General features: G+C 43.3%; 2 protein-coding genes across 2 annotated transcripts; both read left to right on the plus strand.

Moving 5' to 3' along the window:
* The first annotated feature begins 4,723 nt into the window (after positions 1 to 4,723).
* On the plus strand, positions 4,724 to 5,332 carry LOC143547356 (uncharacterized). The gene has a single exon (XM_077038802.1). It carries the CDS (start codon positions 4,724 to 4,726, stop codon positions 5,330 to 5,332), a length of 609 nt encoding a protein of 202 aa, XP_076894917.1.
* A 12,125-nt stretch (positions 5,333 to 17,457) lies between these two features.
* On the plus strand, positions 17,458 to 18,030 carry LOC143547357 (uncharacterized). The gene has a single exon (XM_077038804.1). It carries the CDS (start codon positions 17,458 to 17,460, stop codon positions 18,028 to 18,030), a length of 573 nt encoding a protein of 190 aa, XP_076894919.1.
* Positions 18,031 to 19,904: the final 1,874 nt, after the last annotated feature.

Genomic DNA, 19,904 nt, shown 5'->3' on the forward strand with positions numbered 1-19,904 from the left:
TTGATGAACTTAAAAACCAACTTAAACATTCGTCAATTAAGTTTGTGAAAGAAAAAGGATCTTGTAATGTTAAATGTGAAGTTCTTAACGATAAGTCCAGAAATGGAAAAACAAGCTCACACAATAGAGAGAGACCGGGAATCGGCCACAATGATTTTTTGTAAAGAAACAAACTTGTTTCAACTGTGGCATTCCCGGTCACATTGCTAGAAATTGCTCTCTTCTCCCATATGTTTCTTATTATAAACACCATCAGAGGACCATGTCTCATGATGCCTACAAAAACTTTCATTCAAATAATTGAAGGCATCATGACACAAGGCGCTCTGAAGGCAATTGGAGAAGAGTCAAGGCTGACAGGTCAAGCTTTCATAAGACCAAGCCCATTGTAACATCAAGGCGAAATGATAACTCGATTTCGGTCTTGAGACCGAAGTGGGTCTCTGAACCGAAAACATCTAAAAGAACAAAGCCAACCGAGTTTTCTGTCCGCCAACCAGAGACTAAGACAACCATGTGTGTAAATCACAAAGTTTTCAAACCGAAATACAAATGGTTGCCCAAGTCTCCGGTAGCAAAGTCCTCAACGTCTCCTAATTCGATTTTTAATAATAAATATGTCATGGCAACCTGTTACATGGTTAACCAATTCAGGTTTACCCAGAACTACTATGGACTAGGTACCCAAAACTAACTAATCTCGCATAATGTGCAGGAACAACTGTGGAAGAATATTATCAGACCATGGTTTGTTGATAGTGGCTGATACAGGCACATGACGGGAGACATATCTCAGCTGAGTGACATTCAAATCTTTAACGACGGATATGTTTCTTTTGTGGTAAGAGAGAAAGGGAAAATTACTCAAAAGGGTACCGTGAGTAATGGGGTTCTAAAGTTCAAAAACGTTAACTATGTTCCAGAGTTAAAGCACAGTCTGCTCAGTGTGTCTCAGATCTGTGATAAGGGATTTTCTACTCATTTAACCAACAAGGAATGCTTAATTCTAAAGCCTGGTATTGTCATACCAGAAGAATGGGTACTGGTCAGATCTCAGAGGAAAGATAATGCCTATTTGATTGATATAAACAAGAACGTTCCTGACGAAATTACTTGCTTATTATCTAAAGTATCAGAACATAATGCCATGTTGTGGCATCGTTGTCTCGGCCATGCAAATGCGAAAAATCTGAACCGTCTTGCGAAGAACAATATTGTGCGAGGGTTACCTGTTAAAGACTTCGTGACTATAGAGAAGTGTGTGGCTCGCGCGTTAGGCAAGCATCATCAGAAACCACATAAACCAAAATCGATAAACACCATTTCCAGTGTCTTTCAGTTGCTTCACATGGATCTATTCGGTCCCGTTCATGTCTTGAGTCTATCCCATAGTAATCACTGTCTGGTCATCACCGACGACTACTCCCGTTTCACTTGGGTGTTCTTCTTATCAATAAAGGTGAGACGAGCGACTTGATCAAGAAGTTCATAGTGCTTATGGAAAATCAACTGAACTTGAAGCTCAAGGGAATTCATTATGACAATGGCATGGAATTCAAGAATTCCACACTGAACTATTTCTGTGCCGAAAGGGGAATTCTTCGTCAGTACAGTTCTGCTCGTACTCCTCAGCAAATGGTGTAGCTGAAAGACGAAATCGCACCTTGATCGAAGCAGCTAGAACAATGTTATGTGACTCAAAGTTACCACTTTTCTTCTGGGCTGAAGTGATCAACACCGCTTTCTACGTGCAAAATCGGGTGTTGATTAACAAATCTCAAATGAAAACTCCATATGAAATAGTTTATGGTCACAAGCCCACCGTCGCACACTTTCAACCCTTTGGGTGTCCGTGTACTTTATTGAATCTTGAATCAACTCCCAAGTTCGAAGCCAAAGCTGATGATTGTTAATTTGTTGGGTATGCCGGTCGGACCGCCTATAGAGTTTATAACAAGGCATCAAAACAAATTGTCGAGTCGTATGATGTGCATTGGTTAGAAGAGAATGAAAAAGATGCCCGCGTGAGGCCTGATTGGTTATTTGACTACGACAAACTCTTCAAACCATTCAATTTGTTTCCAGTGACTGACTTAAATGACTCAAGAGAAGGAAATGCTACTGTGTTCGATGATGAAGAATATTCTTTCTATGATTTTCAAGAGTCTCCTATGTTGAGTGTGGAACCATCTGAACCCTCAAAAACCACTCAGCCATCATTAGAAAACTTGGAAGAAAACGTGATTGACACTGTGTCGCCACAGGAACCCTCTAATGAAGAGACTTTACCGGTTGAGGGGGAGAGTGCCATTCGACAAATTTTTGGTAGCACTCTATTCCCCGATGTTATTTCAAACGAGTACATCGCCAGTACTTCGTACTCACACAGCACCGCTGCATCGGGATGGAGAAACCCTCTCACTAAGGTTCTCGAAGAACCAACTAATCTGCCAGCAAACTGCTCTATTCCTGATCATTCTGTTCCTTCAAGAATTCAATAGGATCACCCAATTGGCAGTATCATTGGTCCCCTTGAAGCTGGCATTTCAACCATAAGTCAGACTGGAACGATCAACAATTGTCTGTATTCTTGCTTCATTTCACAAATTGAGCCCAAGTCTATTGACATGGCTCTGGAAGAACTAAGCTGGGTTAACGCTATGCATGAGGAACTAAATCAGTTTGAAAAACTCAAGGTCTGGAGGTTGGTGGAGTTACCCGCTGGGAAGAAGTCGTTAGATACAAGATGGGTTTTTTCGCAACAAGTAGGATGATACTAGGGTCATTGTTCGAAACAAGGCAAGGCTTGTGGTTCGTGGTTTTCGTCAGGTGGAAGGCCTAGATTGCATTGAGGTATACGCTCCAGTGGCTCATCTTGATGCCATTAGGTTCTTCTTGGCTTATGCATCGTACATGGGTTTCATGGTATATCAGATGGATGTTAAGACAACGTTTTTGTATGGTGAGGTGAAAGAAGAAATTTATGTGGATCAGCCACCGGGTTTTGTGGACTCCAAGCATCCGTAGTATGTCTATAAGTTGGATAAGGCTCTCTACGACCTTCATCAGGATCCTCGAGCATGGTATGCGATGTTGACTACTCATCTGTGAGAGCACGGGTATAAGCGTGGAACCATTGATCAGATACTGTTTATAAAGACTGTTGGAAAGGATCTGATCTTAGTTCAGATTTACGTGGATGACATCATTTTCGGTTCTACCAGCACTTCTCTTTGTTCTGAATTTGAGGAAGTGATGAAGAAAATATTTGAAATGAGTACATTGGGCGAAATGACAATGTTTCTGGGTTTGCAGGTCCATCAAAGCTCGACAGGCATTCTGCTACATCAAGGGAAGTACGTCGAGGATATGTTGGCAAAGTTTGAGTTTTAGGACTCCAAAAGTGCGGCAAATCCTATGGCCGAAAGATCTCTTCTTTCCTCAGATCCTGACGGGAAACCTATAGATCAAACATGCTATCGATCGATGATCGGGTCCTTAATTTATCTGACTGCCAGTCGCCCTGACATTATGTTCGCAGTGTGTTAGTGTGCTCGTTTCCAGGTTAATCCTAAACTTTCTCATTTAATTGCTGTTAAACGGATTTTTAGATATCTGAAGGGGCAACCTAAGCTTGGTCTTTGGTATCCCAAAAATTTAGAATTTGATCTTTATGCTTTTTCTGACAGCAATTATGGAGGTGATGACATTGACACGAAATCAACGTCTGCGGGGTGTCAATTTTTGGGGGATCGGCTCATTTTGTGGCAATGCAAGAAACAACAAACAGTGTCCACAAGTACTGCTGAAGCTGAATATGTTGCTGCCTATGCTTGATGTTCTCAGGTCATATGGATGCAACATCAATTGCTGGACTACGGTTTGGATTTTCTTGATACTCCCATTTTTTGTGATAATGATGATGCGATTGCCATTGTTAAAAACCCGGTACAACATTCTAAAACCAAGCACATCGATATTAAAATTTATTTTATCCGTGACTGTTACGACCGGAAGCTAATTCATCTTGAAAAGGTCCACACTGATAATAATGTGGCGGACTTATTTACGAAACCGGTCGGAACAACCAGATTCAATGTGCTTGTAGGGTTTCTTAAGATGCTACGTTTTGAGGACTGAGTATTTTTGAGGTTTAAATTGTGTACATAAATATGTTTTCTTGTCATAAAAAATTTAGGGGGAGAAAAAGAAAAATACAAAGAAAAATACAAAAAGAGTGTATGTGTGTGTGCTTAATAAACTATAAAAACAAAAAAAAAATCAAAACTGTTTTGCTCTGTTGCTTAAAATCTGCTGGTTGCTCATGTTCAATTGACATATTTCATATGTTTGGTCCCGTCATCAATTCTTGACTCACGGGATAGCCATTAACCTAAGGACTGAAAGTGACCGGGGCGAATGAACATTCATAAAAAAAAAAATAAAAAAAAACAATTTTTTTGGTTTAACTATCGTTTTAAGTTCTCTCACTGAAAATTATGTCGGCCGCCTAAAGTTTTAGGAACACATTTTATGTGTTTGGTCCTATCGTCTACCTGTAGACTCATAGGATAGCCGTTCACCTGAAAACTGAAGGTAACTGGGGTGATTGGATTTAAAATTGTCTTCGGGATTATCATTTGGGAAGTGATATTAATATTAAGCTAAAGCTTAGTAGAAGCTAAATTTTTTTCAAATGAAAATTGATCAAACCTTTGAAAAAATGATAGATAAATTGATCATAGTCACACTGAGTGACGGGTCCCACACAAGGACCGAGGATGTCGAGTTCCTCGTCCTACCCGCGAGTTCAAAACACAACATAATTTTAGGGCGGGAAGTAATCGGTGACTTCAACGCCAACCCTTCCACAGCACACGGTGCAGTAGGTGTCCCTACGCGAACAGGTATTGCTATTATCCTGGTCAATAAGCACTGTTATACGACCGAAGGATCAAGACCCGTGAAAGTTCCAAAGCAGGTGACACGCTCGGAACCAGAGAAGTATGTTGTCAACCAAACCGTTATGATTGGGGAAACCATTTCGGAAACGGTAAGGGTTTTCTTGAAACAGCTATTGGCCAAGAATGTCGGCATCTTCGCGTGGAAGCCATCAGACATGACAGGCGTTCCACGACAGATATCTGAACATCGCTTGAGGGTCAACCCGGCTTACACGCCGATTGTCCAAAAGAAAAGGAAGATGGGACCTGAACAGACAAAGGCCATGAACGAACAAGTGCAAGATTTACTACGTGCCTGGATCATCCGTGAAATTCAATACCAAACATGGGTCGCAAACCCAGTGATGGTCCCAAAGAGTAACGGTTAGTGGCAGATGTGTATCGACTTCGAAGATCTGAATAAAGCATATCCAAAGGATTGTTATCCACTCCCAGAGATTGACCTCAAAGTAGATGCGGTAGCAGCTTTCAAGTTTAAATGTTTCCTCGACGCGTACAAGGGATACCACCAGATACAGATGGCGGCCCGTGATGAAGAAAAAACTGCTTTTCATACTGACCAAGGCACGTTTTGTTACAAAATGATGCCATTTGGTCTAAAAAATGCGGGCGCTACATATCAGCGTCTGATGGACAACACATTCCGTAATCAAATTGGGAAGAACCTTGAAGTTTACATGGATGATTTGGTAATCAAAAGCATCGAAGAAGATCAAATGCTAAGAGACATTGAAGATGTTTTTTCCACTTTGCGACAGATCAACATGAAGTTGAATCCCTCAAAGTGTTCGTTCGGGATGGAAGAAGGGAAGTTCCTGGGCGTTATCGTAACAGGGGATGGATTCAAGGCAAACCCGGACAAGGTCCAAGCAATCACCCGAATGCCCTCTCCATCCTCATTAAAAGAAGTGCAGACATTGAACGGCAGGTTGGTTGCCTTGAATAGGTTCCTCTCGAACCATGCAGCCAAATCGTACCCTTTCATATCCACACTGCGAAATTGCCTGAAAAGGCACATTTCTGATGGACACCAGAAGCAGAACAAGCCTTCCTCGAGGTAAAAAAGTGTCTGATGGAGCTTCCAACATTAACGCCTTGTTCTTTAGTTTTTTAACCAACGAAAGGAAAGGAGATGGAAGGATAAGAAAGAGAAGGGAAGGGGAGGAAATTTTTTTAATTAGGTGTGTTCTTGAGTTGGAAGGAAATTAGAGGAAAGGAAAGGATAACTATGTTGATAGCAGTGATTTTGAAGGCAGCGATTTTGATAGAATCAAAGGTGTTAGAGAAAGAAGCAGAAAATGGGTTGAAGTAATGAACAAGATGAAAAGATTAGTTGGTAATATTGTAATTTGACTTTTATCCTTAGTTATCCGCCCATTTGTGAGAGGATAAGTTATTGGGAAAAAACATCAATTTAATCCCTCCTAACTCCTCCTACTCCTTTCCTTTCCATCCTAAAAAAAACTCAAGAACACCCATTTTTTAACAATCCTTAGTTTTCCTTTCCTTTCCCTCCTTTAAAAAAACTCAAGAACAGGGCCTAACTGCCCGCAAGACAGGGAACCTCTCACGTTATACCTATCCACATCCGATGTTGCGATAGGAGCAGTTCTCTTAACAGACAGTAAGACAGTACAGACGCCGATATACTATGTCAGACGCCGAAACCAGGTACTCGGTGCTGGAAAAACTGGTTCTCGCGTTAGTATATGCGGCAAGAAGACTAAAGCGTTACTTCTAAGGTCACCCTGTCGTCGTGCTAACAGACTGCAGTTTAAAAAGCGTGTTGGCAAAACCCGAATTATCTGGGAGATTGGCCAAGTGGGCAATCGAATTGGGGGAACACTCCGTAGAGTACAAACCCAGGCCCGCGATAAAGGGGCAAGTCTTAGCAGATTTTCTAACAGAGATACCAGACGACAAAGTCCAAGAGTGCCTGTACGAGCAACAACCCCCAACCCCAACAGACGAAAGTCAGAAATGGATCTTATTTATGGATGGGGCATCCAGTGGGGAAGGTTCAGGCGCAGGCTTAAAATTAATTAATCCGGACGGCCAGGAGTTGACTTATGCCATCAAGCTGAACTTTTAAAGCACCAACAATGAGGCAGAGTACGAAGCTTTCCTAGCCGGTTTGCGGATTGCGAAGAAGTTGGGTGTCAAATTCTTGGAAGCCCGGGTCGATCCGATGCTTATAGCGGGTCAAGTCTCAGGGACTTATGAGGCAAAAAGCGACACAATGGCTTCATACTTATCTCAAGAAAAAGCCCTAATGCAACAGTTCACTTCTTTCAAAGTTGTGCACATAAAGAGAAGTGAGAATCGACCCGCGAACACATTGAGCAAACTAGCATCCACAAGTTTCGAACACATGGAGAGAGACGTTAGAATCGAAGTTCTAGATGCTCCATCCGTCCATCAACACCAAGTTCTGGTCATCCAGACCAAAACAAGTTCCTGGATGGAACCCATCGTAAGCTACCTGTCTTCTGGCACTCTCCCGGAAGATAAGGCAGAAGCACGGAAGATCCGTCACAAAGCGCTATGGTATCAAGTGCATGATTGGGTCCTATTCCGAAAGTCATTCCTTGGCCCGTTGCTCAAATGCGTAGACGCGGAAGAATCCAACTACGTGATATGAGAAATCCATGAAGGCATCTTCGGTCTACATGCGGGTCCAAGGATGGTAGTGGCAAAGTTAATGAACGTTGGATATTACTGGCCAGGAATTCACTTAGATGCGGTCAAGGAAATCCGAAAGTGCGATGCTTGTTAGAGGCACGCGCCCCAAACCTTGAGACCGCAAAACAATCTGGTGCCCGTAACTTCCGCATGGCCTTTCCAGAAGTGGGCCATTGATATCTTGGGACCATTCTTAGAGGCACCCGAGCGAGTCAAATTCCTTCTTGTAGCAATCGATTACATCACAAAATGGGTAGAAGCCAAACCACTGGCCCACATCACAGCAGCAAACATCAAAAAATTCCTATGGGAATACATAATCTGTCGTTTGGTCTTCCCCAGACAATAGTCAGCGACAATGGAACTCAGTTTGCTGATAAAAACCTTCAAGAATGGTTGTCGGAGCTGCACATTATGTAACACCCCGACCAATGGCGGATTATACATCGGGGCGCCACGTATTTGTTTCATTACTCGTGACACTATTTGGGTGTCCATTTTTAATAAATACATTATCATTGCGCACGCGCAGAACACGAAATCGTAAAGTAACATAAATCATAACATAACTTAAAATATTCAAATAACATAATTTGTCTTGTTACATTTTAATCTAGGTCCAAACAAAAAGAAAACATCCTACGTGTCCTTGAGATTCCCAAAGCAGCTACAACAAACCTGAACATGTGTTAAAATAAAACGTCAACACTTGCGTGTCGGTGAGAAATCAAGTTTAATAGATATAAATAGATAATACAAACACTGCGCGCAACATGTGCTTAACTGGGGTTTAACATAGGGTGTAATCAGATTGTGATCAAGCCTTAGATCATAGCTCATAGTTCAATCCGTGCTCCCAATTGAGCACAAAAACAAGAAATCATACGTGCATGTGTAAACAGAACAAGAAAACCGTAAACGATAGGTCTCCCGTGTTCATCTAATGGATCCATGAAAACTTCGGAATAGGCCGTCAAAGCGGTTAATGAGTCACACATACAAATAAACAGCCAAGTAAACGTCCATAACACATGGGGTTTTGCGCACATAAAGTTCATAAACAAGTTTAAGACTCAAGTTGTACGAACGCATGAACATCCCAAAACGTTAAAAATAAAAGGGGATTAGGTACGAGATTACTCACTTGTTAGAGGTGTGTTGAAAGATAATGCAAGAACCAACTTTTAAACAAGCACAAGTTAACCTATAAATAAGAGGTTATTGGTTTAACGATTGGTTTTTATGTCTTGAATATATGCAGTTACTTAAACAAAATATATATATTTACCGAGATCTGAGCAGAACAGAAGAGAAGACGGAGGCAAAGAGAGGAGCTGAGGATCTTCGGCAGAGAGCAAAGGGAGAAAGATTGGGGAGAGTTTAAGTGTAGTGTGTGTAGTGTTAATAAACAAGAAAATAGGTTTATTTATAGGCAAACCCTAGGGAACACAATCCCTTGAAAAGAGGAAAAGATCTTATCAAATCAAGCAACAGATATTAAAAAGCACAAGAAAACAAAAGCAAAAGATATGGAAAGATATGCCGGCAGCTGCAGGGGATGGGGAAAAGCTGACAGGTTACAGGTCAAAGCATGGGAGGTGTCAGGTAAAACACTGTTCAAGGCATGCAAAAGAAGATTTCAAAAGATTATGTCAGTCACTTTTTCTGTCAACCAATAGGATTGGTGCGCATGCTGCGCCGAAAGTGGCTTTTCGGACAGATGTCAGAACTGACCTAAAGTGCTCAGACAAAAGACAAGATATTTCAAAAGCATACAGGCTGACCTAAACTGAAGAAAAGACTTAAGGTCTAGCGCGAGAAGATTTGAGCGCACGCGCGAGGGCAAAGGCAGACAGAACAAACCTTAGCGCGCCGCGGGAAGAACTACAATCCTTAGTGCGCCGCGGGAAGAACTACCAATCTTAGCGCGCTGCGAGAAGAACTACCATTTTTAGGGGCTGCGAGAAGAACTACAATTCTTAGCGCGCTGCGAGAAGAACTACAATTCTTAGCGCGCTGCGAGAAGAACTACAATTCTTAGCGCGCTGCGAGAAGAACTACAATTCTTAGCGCGCTGCGAGAAGAGTTCGTCTCGCGTATCGCAGGGACAGCCGGTCTTCACGCAGGCTTCCTTGTAAAGAGTCTGGCGCGTGGAGCTGCGCAGACATCCTTAGGCGGGAAGAACCAAAGGACAAGCAAAGAGTTAAGAGAAAAAGGGGTTCAAGGCTCAAGGGTTAAGCAAAGGGGCGGGATGGCGACAAGAGAGAAAAAGAGGCGGGACGGCGACAAGAGAGAAGAAGAGGCGGGAAGGAAATTATTATTATTAGTAAGTAATATGAAAATATATATATATATATGATTTATTTAATGTTAAATTTACAAAGATTAATAATCAATTTTAAATCATAAAAAGAATCGGATTCGAAAACGGGTACCTGGGTCGGGTCGGATTTGGGCAGTTGTCACAGTCTCCCCTACTTTAAGAAATTTCGTCCCGAAATTTATCTGGAAGTAGGTTGCGCAGAGAAAAGGTGCGGGTACTTGATCTTCATTTGATCTTCCCTTTCCCATGTGAACTCAGCTCCGCGCTTGGACTGCCAACGAACTTTAACAATAGGGATGCGACTGCGCTTGGTTTTCTTCACCTCGCGATCCATAATCTCAACAGGCTTCTCAACGAAGTGCATAGACTCATCAACTTGAACTTCATCAAGTGGTATGTGAAGGTTCTCGTCAGCTAAACATTTCTTGAGATTGGATACATGGAAAGTTGGATGCACATTGCTGAGCGCGGGCGGCAGGTCCAGTTTGTAAGCAACTTTTCCCACTCTCGCGAGAATCTTGAATGGACCAACATAACGAGGCGCAAGCTTACCTTTCTTCCCAAAGTGGACAACACCCTTCCAGGGCGACACTTTGAGGAGAACAAGATCACCAACTAGAAATTCGAGAGGCTTCCGCCTGCGATCTGCGTAACTCTTCTGTCGGCTTCTGGCAGTCAGCAGATGATCACGGATCTTGGCGATTTTATCGGTTGTCTCTTGAACTAGTTCGGGTCCTGTGATTTGAACTTCACCCACTTCGTTCCAACAAATCGGTGAACGGCACTTTCGACCGTAAAGTGCTTCAAATGGGGCCATACCGATGCTGGAATGATAGCTGTTATTATAAAAGAACTCGACCAGAGGTAGGTGTGAATCCCAATTACCTCCAAAATCAAGAACACAAGATCGAAGCATATCCTCAAGGGTTTGAATGGTTCGCTCAGACTGTCCGTCAGTCTGAGGATGATATGCAGTACTCATGTCCAAACGAGTTCCTAACGCAGATTGGAGAGATTTCCAAAAGCGAGATATAAAACGGCCATCGCGATCGGATATGATGCTCAAGGGAGTACCATGACGGCAGACAATTTCCTTGACATAAAGATGCGCAAGTTGTTCGACACGGTAGGTTTCACGAATGGGCAGAAAGTGGGCAGACTTGGTCAATCGATCCACTATTACCCAAATGCTATCATGTTTGCTTGCGGTCAAGGGTAACTTGGTGATAAAATCCATTGCTATACATTCCCATTTCCACGTAGGAATTTCAGGTTGTTCGAGCAAACCAGATGGGCGTTGATGTTCAGCTTTTACCTTAGAACAAGTTAGGCATTTAGATACGAACACAGCAATATCCTTTTTCATACCAGGCCACCAAAAAGAAAGGCGCAAATCTTTGTACATTTTGTCAGCGCCAGGATGAACGGAATAACGAGTTTTGTGCGCTTCACTCAGTATGACAGAGCGAAGATTCTCATCATTGGGAATCCAGATGCGATTGAGATAACAAAGAATTCCATTCAGGTTAGGGACTAGATGCGCTTCTGCACCACACGCTAACTCGGCGCGTAGGTTTCCTTCGCTGATCGATGCGCGCTGCGCGTTGCGAATGCGCGATTCAAGATCGCTTTGGATCGGCGCGAAGTGAAGCTGCGTGTGCGGCAAAATACAGTTAAGTTGGCTGGGTTTTCGGCTGAGCGCATCGGCTACCACATTAGCCTTTCCAGAGTGATATCGGATCTCACAATCGTAATCGCTGATGAGTTCGTTCCATCGGCGTTGTCTCATGTTAAGTTCCTTTTGATCAAAAATGTGCTGAAGGCTTTTATGGTCTGTGTAAATGATGCACTTGGTACCATAGAGGTAGTGTCTCCAGATTTTTAAGGCAAATACAACTGCACCAAGTTCGAGGTCGTGAGTCGTATAATTCTTTTCATGAATTTTGAGTTGCCTAGACGCGTAAGCGATAACCTTGCCTCGTTGCATAAGTACACAACCGAGACCTTGGTTGGAGGCATCGCAATAAACGACAAAGTCGTCGGTACCCTCAGGTAACGCTAGAACAGGAGCTTCGCACAACAATTGCTTGAGCGTTTGAAAGGCTTCTTCTTGCTTCGAGCCCCAAATATACGGTTTGCCTTTGCACGTTAATGCTGTTAAGGGCAAGGCGATTTTTGAGAAGTTCGAAATGAATCGCCGGTAGTAACCAGCTAAGCCCAAAAAGGAACGGATTTCGGTAGGAGTGGACGGTGCAATCCAGTTCTTGATTGCTTCAATTTTGGATGGGTCGACATGAATACCCATCTTGTTTACAACATGACCAAGAAACTGTACTTCATCCGACCAAAACTCACACTTGGAGAGTTTGGCATAGAGTTGTTCGGTTCGAAGCTTTTGCAACACCAACAGAAGATGTTGTTCATGCTCGGCCTTGGTTTTGGAATACACCAGAACGTCATCGATAAACACGATCACGAATCGGTCCAAGAAAGATCTACACACCCGGTTCATTAGATCCATGAAAACAGCGGGTGCGTTGGTTAAACCGAAGGGCATGACCAAGAATTCAAAATGACCGTAGCGGGTTCGAAAAGCAGTCTTGGGAATATCTTCATCACGGATACGCAACTGGTGATAGCCCGAACGGAGATCGATTTTGGAGAAACAAGAGGCACCTTGGAGTTGGTCAAAGAGGTCGTCAATACGCGGTAAGGGATACCGGTTCTTAATGGTGAGCTTGTTCAGCTCGCGGTAATCGATACACATGCGAAACGAACCGTCTTTCTTTTTGACGAACAACACCGGAGCACCCCATGGCGAAGAGCTAGGGCGAATGAATCCTTTATCGGTCAACTCTTGAAGTTGACTTGCTAATTCTTGCATTTCAGCGGGTGCAAGACGATAAGGAGATTTGGCTACGGGGGATGCACCAGGGACAAGATCAACACGAAACTCGACTTCCCGAGCGGGAGGTAAACCAGAAAGATCATCAGGAAAGACTTCAGGAAAGTCACGCACGATGGGGATTTCAGAAAGTTTATTCTTTCCTTCATCGGGTTTGACCACATTAGCTAAGAATGCGACACAATTCTTCCGCAAAAGTCTTCGGGCTTCAGTGCATGACATAAGTTTAAGACCGTTAGATGGTTTCTCGCCATAGATATGAAGATTTTCACCATTTTCCCGAGGAATGCGAATAAATTTCTTGGCGCAGATTACTTCGGCGCGATTTTGCGAGAGCCAGTCCATTCCAATAATCACATCAAAACTTCCAAGAGGCATGGGAATGAGGTCGATTAGAAAATCATGTTCATTAAGGTTAAGCGTGCAATCTTTGATCACGGAGTTTATTAAAATAGTTTTACCATTAGCCAATTCAACTGAAAAGTTTTCGTTTAAGTTTACTCGCGGTCGCGCAAGTTTTTGTTCAAATGCGCGAGAAATAAAACTTCTATCGGCGCCAGTATCAAAAAGTATAGATGCATATTGTCCGTTAAGTAAAAATGTACCATTAACCACGTCATTATTCGCTTGCGCTTGGTGCGCGGTTATATTAAAAGCTCGGCCGCGCATCACTTGGTTTGAAATTTGGTTAACCGGATTAGCTTGCGTAATTTGTACTTGCAGTCTCGGGCACGCGTTCCGGAAATGACTGGGGTCACCGCAGTTATAGCACGACCTGGGTCGTGGATTAGGGTATGTTGGTTGTGGGTTTAGCGGATAAGTTGGTGGTGTTTGCGCTATTGGGTTGGCGGAAAGGATTCTACAGTTCTCAGCAGTGTGACCAGTACGACCACATCGGTTACATTGTCGGCACGGGACTTGAGTTGGATGGTGAAGTCTACAAGTTGGGCAAAAGGGTTGGTTTCCTGTGTAAGGTTTCTTAGTTGACGGGGCAGGGAGTGCGGGATTGGTTAAGGCATAGTTATGGACTACAGGGGGTGTTGGGTAGATTGACAGTGGGTTAGGAGCGTATACTGGAGGTTGGTAGGCGGGTTGCTGGACAATGAGCGGGTTGGTAAGCGCGTAGGTTTGATGATTGGGTCTGCGCTTACGATTGAGGTTGTTACGGTTTGAGGGTTCTGGCTTGGTTTCTGTTGGTTCTGGGACAGTCTTGGTGGGTTTGGTCTTCTCGGTTCCCCGCAGGAACAGAGTTCCTGCCCTGACATGGTTGTCGCTGAGCACAGCGGCCAACTCGATGGCGTCAGAGAGGGTTACTGGGTTTCTGGCCCATACAGAATCTTGAATTTCCATGGGGAGACCCCCAAGAAACTTCTCGATGGCTCGGCGGGAAGGGGTAACTAGGTGCGGGACAAGCAAACTTAGTTCGTGGAAGCGCGTAGCGTACTCGCGCGCTTCGCCACTGTACTGCTTCAAGTTCCAAAATTCCTCCTCAAGGCGCTTTACTTCGTTGGGAGGGCAGAATTCTCTAGTCAAAAGTTCCTTGAATTCCTCCCAGAGCATGCTAAAAGCAGCCTCTGCGCCACGCGCGTGAGCTACTCTGTTCCACCAAGTAAGCGCCCTTGATTCTAGGACACTTGAGGCGTATAAGGTTCATCGATCTGGAGGGGATTGGGTATGGAGGAAGGTGTTCTCAATTTTCTCGAGCCATTGGAGCATTACGGTGGCTCCTTCAAGTCCTGTGAATTTCGGAGGGTTACCCGCATTAAAGGATTTAATATTGTATCCGGAGGGGTTGGGATTATTTCGGTTTAAGGCTTGGGCTATTGCGGCGGCCATTTCCTGGGAACGTTGCTGCCTACGTCTGCGCGAGGCTTCTCTCCTCTGATGACGGCGAGATAGCGGAGGCATTCTATAAAAGTTTTAGTTTTTGTTAATATCTTGGTATGGGAAATTGTTTTAGCGCAAAGTATATCATTGTAAAGCTTGTTTCGCGGAGTTAAATGCTATCAAACTTTGAAGTAAAATATGAATTTAAATGCAAACTTAATACAGGTAATGAATTCGAATTGAAAATCGACAATTCATGTATCACCATGACTTTTCAAATCTTCAATTTAAAATATACGAGTAAACAAGCATTGAAGGTTGACAATTCATGTATCACCATGACTTTTCAAGTCTTCAATTTAAAATATCGAGCAAATGAATATTGGAGATTGACAATTCATGTATCACCATGACTTTTCAAATCTTCAATTTAAAACATAAAGTTAATGGTAATTGAAAATCAACTATTCATGTACCACCATGACTTCTCGGATTTTCAATCCCCACAACAAACGAATATGTAAGTAAAGAAATAGATTGAAATTTAACAATAAAAATCGAAAGATCGCGAATAAAACATGAAATCGTGTGCTGCATATGCGCAAGCATATTTTATAAATATCGAGTAATTAACAATCAGCGCGCAAACATGAGATATTTCTTATGCGCGAGAAGGGACTCTTAGGTATTCTAGGTCGTTACGTCTAACCACCTATCCTAAAGTCACGGAGCTCTGATACCAATCTGTAACACCCCGACCAATGGCGGATTATACATCGGGGCGCCACGTATTTGTTTCATTACTCGTGACACTATTTGGGTGTCCATTTTTAATAAATACATTATCATTGCGCACGCGCAGAACACGAAATCGTAAAGTAACATAAATCATAACATAACTTAAAATATTCAAATAACATAATTTGTCTTGTTACATTTTAATCTAGGTCCAAACAAAAAGAAAACATCCTACGTGTCCTTGAGATTCCCAAAGCAGCTACAGCAAACCTGAACATGTGTTAAAATAAAACGTCAACACTTGCGTGTCGGTGAGAAATCAAGTTTAATAGATATAAATAGATAATACAAACACTGCGCGCAACATGTGCTTAACTGGGGTTTAACATAGGGTGTAATCAGATTGTGATCAAGCCTTAGATCATAGCTCATAGTTCAATCCGTGCTCCCAATTTAGCACAAAAACAAGAAATCATACGTGCATGTGTAAACAAAACAAGAAAACCGTAAACGATAGGTCTCCCATGTTCATCTAATGGATCCATGAAAACTTCGGAATAGGCCGTCAAAGCGGTTAATGAGTCACACATACAAATAAACAGCCAAGTAAACGTGCATAACACATGGGGTTTTGCGCACATAAAGTTCATAAACAAGTTTAAGACTCAAGTTGTACGAACGCATGAACATCCCAAAACATTAAAAATAAAAGGGGATTAGGTACGAGATTACTCACTTGTTAGAGGTGTGTTGAAAGATAATGCAAGAACCAACTTTTAAACAAGCACAAGTTAACCTATAAATAAGAGGTTATTGGTTTAACGATTGGTTTTTATGTCTTGAATATATGCAGTTACTTAAACAAAATATATATATTTACCGAGATCTGGGCAGAACAGAAGAGAAGACGGAGGCAAAGAGAGGAGCTGAGGATCTTCGGCAGAGAGCAAAGGGAGAAAGATTGGGGAGAGTTTAAGTGTAGTGTGTGTAGTGTTAATAAACAAGAAAATAGGTTTATTTATAGGCAAACCCTAGGGAACACAATCCCTTGAAAAGAGGAAAAGATCTTATCAAATCAAGCAACAGATATTAAAAAGCACAAGAAAACAAAAGCAAAAGATATGGAAAGATATGCCGGCAGCTGCAGGGGATGGGGAAAAGCTGACAGGTTACAGGTCAAAGCATGGGAGGTGTCAGGTAAAACACTGTTCAAGGCATGCAAAAGAAGATTTCAAAAGATTATGTCAGTCACTTTTTCTGTCAACCAATAGGATTGGTGCGCATGCTGCGCCGAAAGTGGCTTTTCGGACAGATGTCAGAACTGACCTAAAGTGCTCAGACAAAAGACAAGATATTTCAAAAGCATACAGGCTGACCTAAACTGAAGAAAAGACTTAAGGTCTAGCGCGAGAAGATTTGAGCGCACGCGCGAGGGCAAAGGCAGACAGAACAAACCTTAGCGCGCCGCGGGAAGAACTACAATCCTTAGTGCGCCGCGGGAAGAACTACCATTCTTAGCGCGCTGCGAGAAGAACTACAATTCTTAGCGCGCTGCGAGAAGAACTACAATTCTTAGCGCGCTGCGAGAAGAACTACATTTCTTAGCGCGCTGCGAGAAGAGTTCGTCTCGCGTATCGCAGGGACAGCCGGTCTTCACGCAGGCTTCCTTGTAAAGAGTCTGGCGCGTGGAGCTGCGCAGACATCCTTAGGCGGGAAGAACCAAAGGACAAGCAAAGAGTTAAGAGAAAAAGGGGTTCAAGGCTCAAGGGTTAAGCAAAGGGGCGGGATGGCGACAAGAGAGAAAAAGAGGCGGGACGGCGACAAGAGAGAAGAAGAGGCGGGAAGGAAATTATTATTATTAGTAAGTAATATGAAAAAATATATATATATATATATATATATATGATTTATTTAATGTTAAATTTACAAAGATTAATAATCAAGTTTAAATCATAAAAAGAATCGGATTCGAAAACGGGTACCTGGGTCGGGTCGGATCTGGGCAGTTGTCACACATTATGCAGGTGTTCACATCGGTAGCTCAGCCGCAAGCCAATGGGCAAGTGGAACGAGCAAATAGCAGCATCAAAGAAGGTATCAAAGCACGACTGGGAATCAAAAGAACGGGATGGGTAGATGAATTGCCCCATGTCTTATGGGCACATCGAATCAGCAAGAAAATTAGTAACTCAGAAACCCCGTTCAGTCTAACATATGGTACCGAAGCAATGATTCCGGCCGAAGTTGGTGTCCCATCCGCACGAATGCTTTTGATGGCTGACAATGAAAAAGAACTCCGGCTAAACCTAGACCTCTTGGAGGAAAGAAGAGAGTTGACCGCTATACGCGAGAGCAAATATAAGCGTCAACTCCAAAAATACTACGACGCACGAGTCAAACTATGCGAATATTGCCAAGGCGATTACGTATTCCGAAGTAACGAAGCATCAAATGCCGAATCGCCAGGAAAGTTAGCACCTACTTGGGAAGGCCCTTACGAAATTGATGAAGTACTGGGAAAGGGTGAATACAAACTGAAAAAATTGGACGGCACTCCTATCCCCAGGACTTGGAACGTTGCACAGCTATGAAGGTGCTACATCTAAAATAATGTAAGTTTCTTTCAGGCCTACGCCTCTTTGCTGGCCTGCGTACTTGTTATTTTGGTATGCGTACCAGATTCCATTTATCTTGAATTGACGTTAATACGGATATAGTTAACGCATAATTATCCATTTTAAAATTTTTAGAATGTTAGTTCCCATACGGATAGGCCTGCGTGCCATTATCTATCCTAATCCAATATTTTGGATACATGATGGATTTAGCTTACACACATTTATATTGTAATCACACAAGAGAAAATGTAAATCCATTTTATATATACAATCAAAAAAGGGATTATAGGAACAGGAAGTCAAATATACAACAAAATTATTCTTCACGGAGAAAGTTTCGGAGCTGATGAACGCCATCCGCTGTCTCAGCAAAACCCTAGATAGCGTCCTGGATGGGAAAATGCAGTTGGTCAAACGCGTCCATTTGCGCGTCGTACTTCCCATCCACATCCACTCCGTGAAGGTCAAAATCTTCCAAGGAGCGGCCTTCCCGAGCAAAGGCTATCCCTTCCTGGAAACCCGCCTTGTGACCCGAGTCACTAGACGCACAAAGAAGATCGGCAAGGCAGTCTCCTAGTTCATCTCCTTTATGAATACGGGAGATAACCTACAAAAATGATTCAAGAATCAGCAAAACGAATTTACAAGTTATGATTAAGATGTGGGAACCCATACCTTGGGAAAACCTTCCTGCATCAACCAAGCACAGTCAGAGGAAGCTCCCTCAGCACTTAACTTCAGAGCGCCTTGCTCACCAATATACTTGGTGTTTTCCTTGATCAAGTCCTCAATCAGTTGATCCCTTTCAGCAGCGGCAGCACGAAGGGTACTGGTAGTTTCTTCTTGAGCTGCAAGGCGAGCTTCAACGTCATGCTTAGCTTCTTCTGCCTTAGCAAGCTCAGCCTCACGGGCACGGGTTAGAGCGCGCGCGGTCTAAAGTGCAGCATTTTGTCGCCTACACGCCTCCTCCCAATCTTTGGCAGCAGCGGCTTGGCGTTGCCTCTCCTTTCCCATAGCCCGTTCAGAATCTCTCAGCTCCCACATCATGGTGTTAGCCTCGATCCGGTACTTCTCCTTTTCGGCTCGGAGCTCTTACAATAGGTTATCCTGCAACCCCAAGTTCTCACCCATAAATCTCCAAGTTGGCCAAGTGGTATATGTACGAGTTCCCAAGAGATATCCGAGGTCGGTTGCATTGATACTCACGTTCCACATGAGGCACGCCCTTATGAAGGAAATCGAAACACGCCCCCGTCAGAGAATCGCGAGGAAGGAGTTAGATTCCGTTCAGGGACGTGCCGAGCAATCCCACCTCGTAGAGTATGACCCCTCTCCTCCCTCTCTGATTGATGGGGAGGCGGAGGAGGTACCGACACCCGCTCGGAAGGTTCTTCAGGGCCTTGAGCAGGTGGCGAAAGTGGTGATTCGGGTACTGTCAACTTCCCAGCATCAGCAGAAGTTGACCCTTCCTTGGATTTCCCCTTATCAGGAGTAAACCTGCCGGGATCATTCTTGGAAGGAGGGGAATCCAAGAGGATAACAGGGGCTGCACAAAAAACAAACCACCAAGTAAGCAGCTAAACAGTAAACACACAAATACATAGGAGAGTATATACGACACCTTTTATGCGGACTGCAACACGATCGCAAAGACGAGTTCTCTTTGCTGCTGGAGGAGATGGAGGAGGAGACGGATCCATACCTTGTCTTCCACCGGCAACCACTAGAGGGGCGTTGTTGGAAGAAGTCTCCTTCCTCTTCCGGCCAAAGGCTGCAGAAAGATCACATATTAACTGTTGGGTCCAGGATTCTTGATCCTTCTGGATAAGCTATTCTTGGCGACTGTT

Source organism: Bidens hawaiensis, unplaced genomic scaffold (genome assembly GCF_021521415.1).
Source record: "Bidens hawaiensis isolate Kalapana, Puna unplaced genomic scaffold, B.hawaiensis_p1.1 tig00014713_1, whole genome shotgun sequence".
In the NCBI taxonomy this organism is placed as follows: Eukaryota; Viridiplantae; Streptophyta; class Magnoliopsida; order Asterales; family Asteraceae; genus Bidens; species Bidens hawaiensis.

Bases quoted from the DNA above. Each gene is read 5' to 3' on its own strand.
- LOC143547356 (XM_077038802.1), top strand. From the start codon at position 4,724: ATGATAGATAAATTGATCATAGTCACACTGAGTGACGGGTCCCACACA.
- LOC143547357 (XM_077038804.1), top strand. From the start codon at position 17,458: ATGCAGGTGTTCACATCGGTAGCTCAGCCGCAAGCCAATGGGCAAGTG.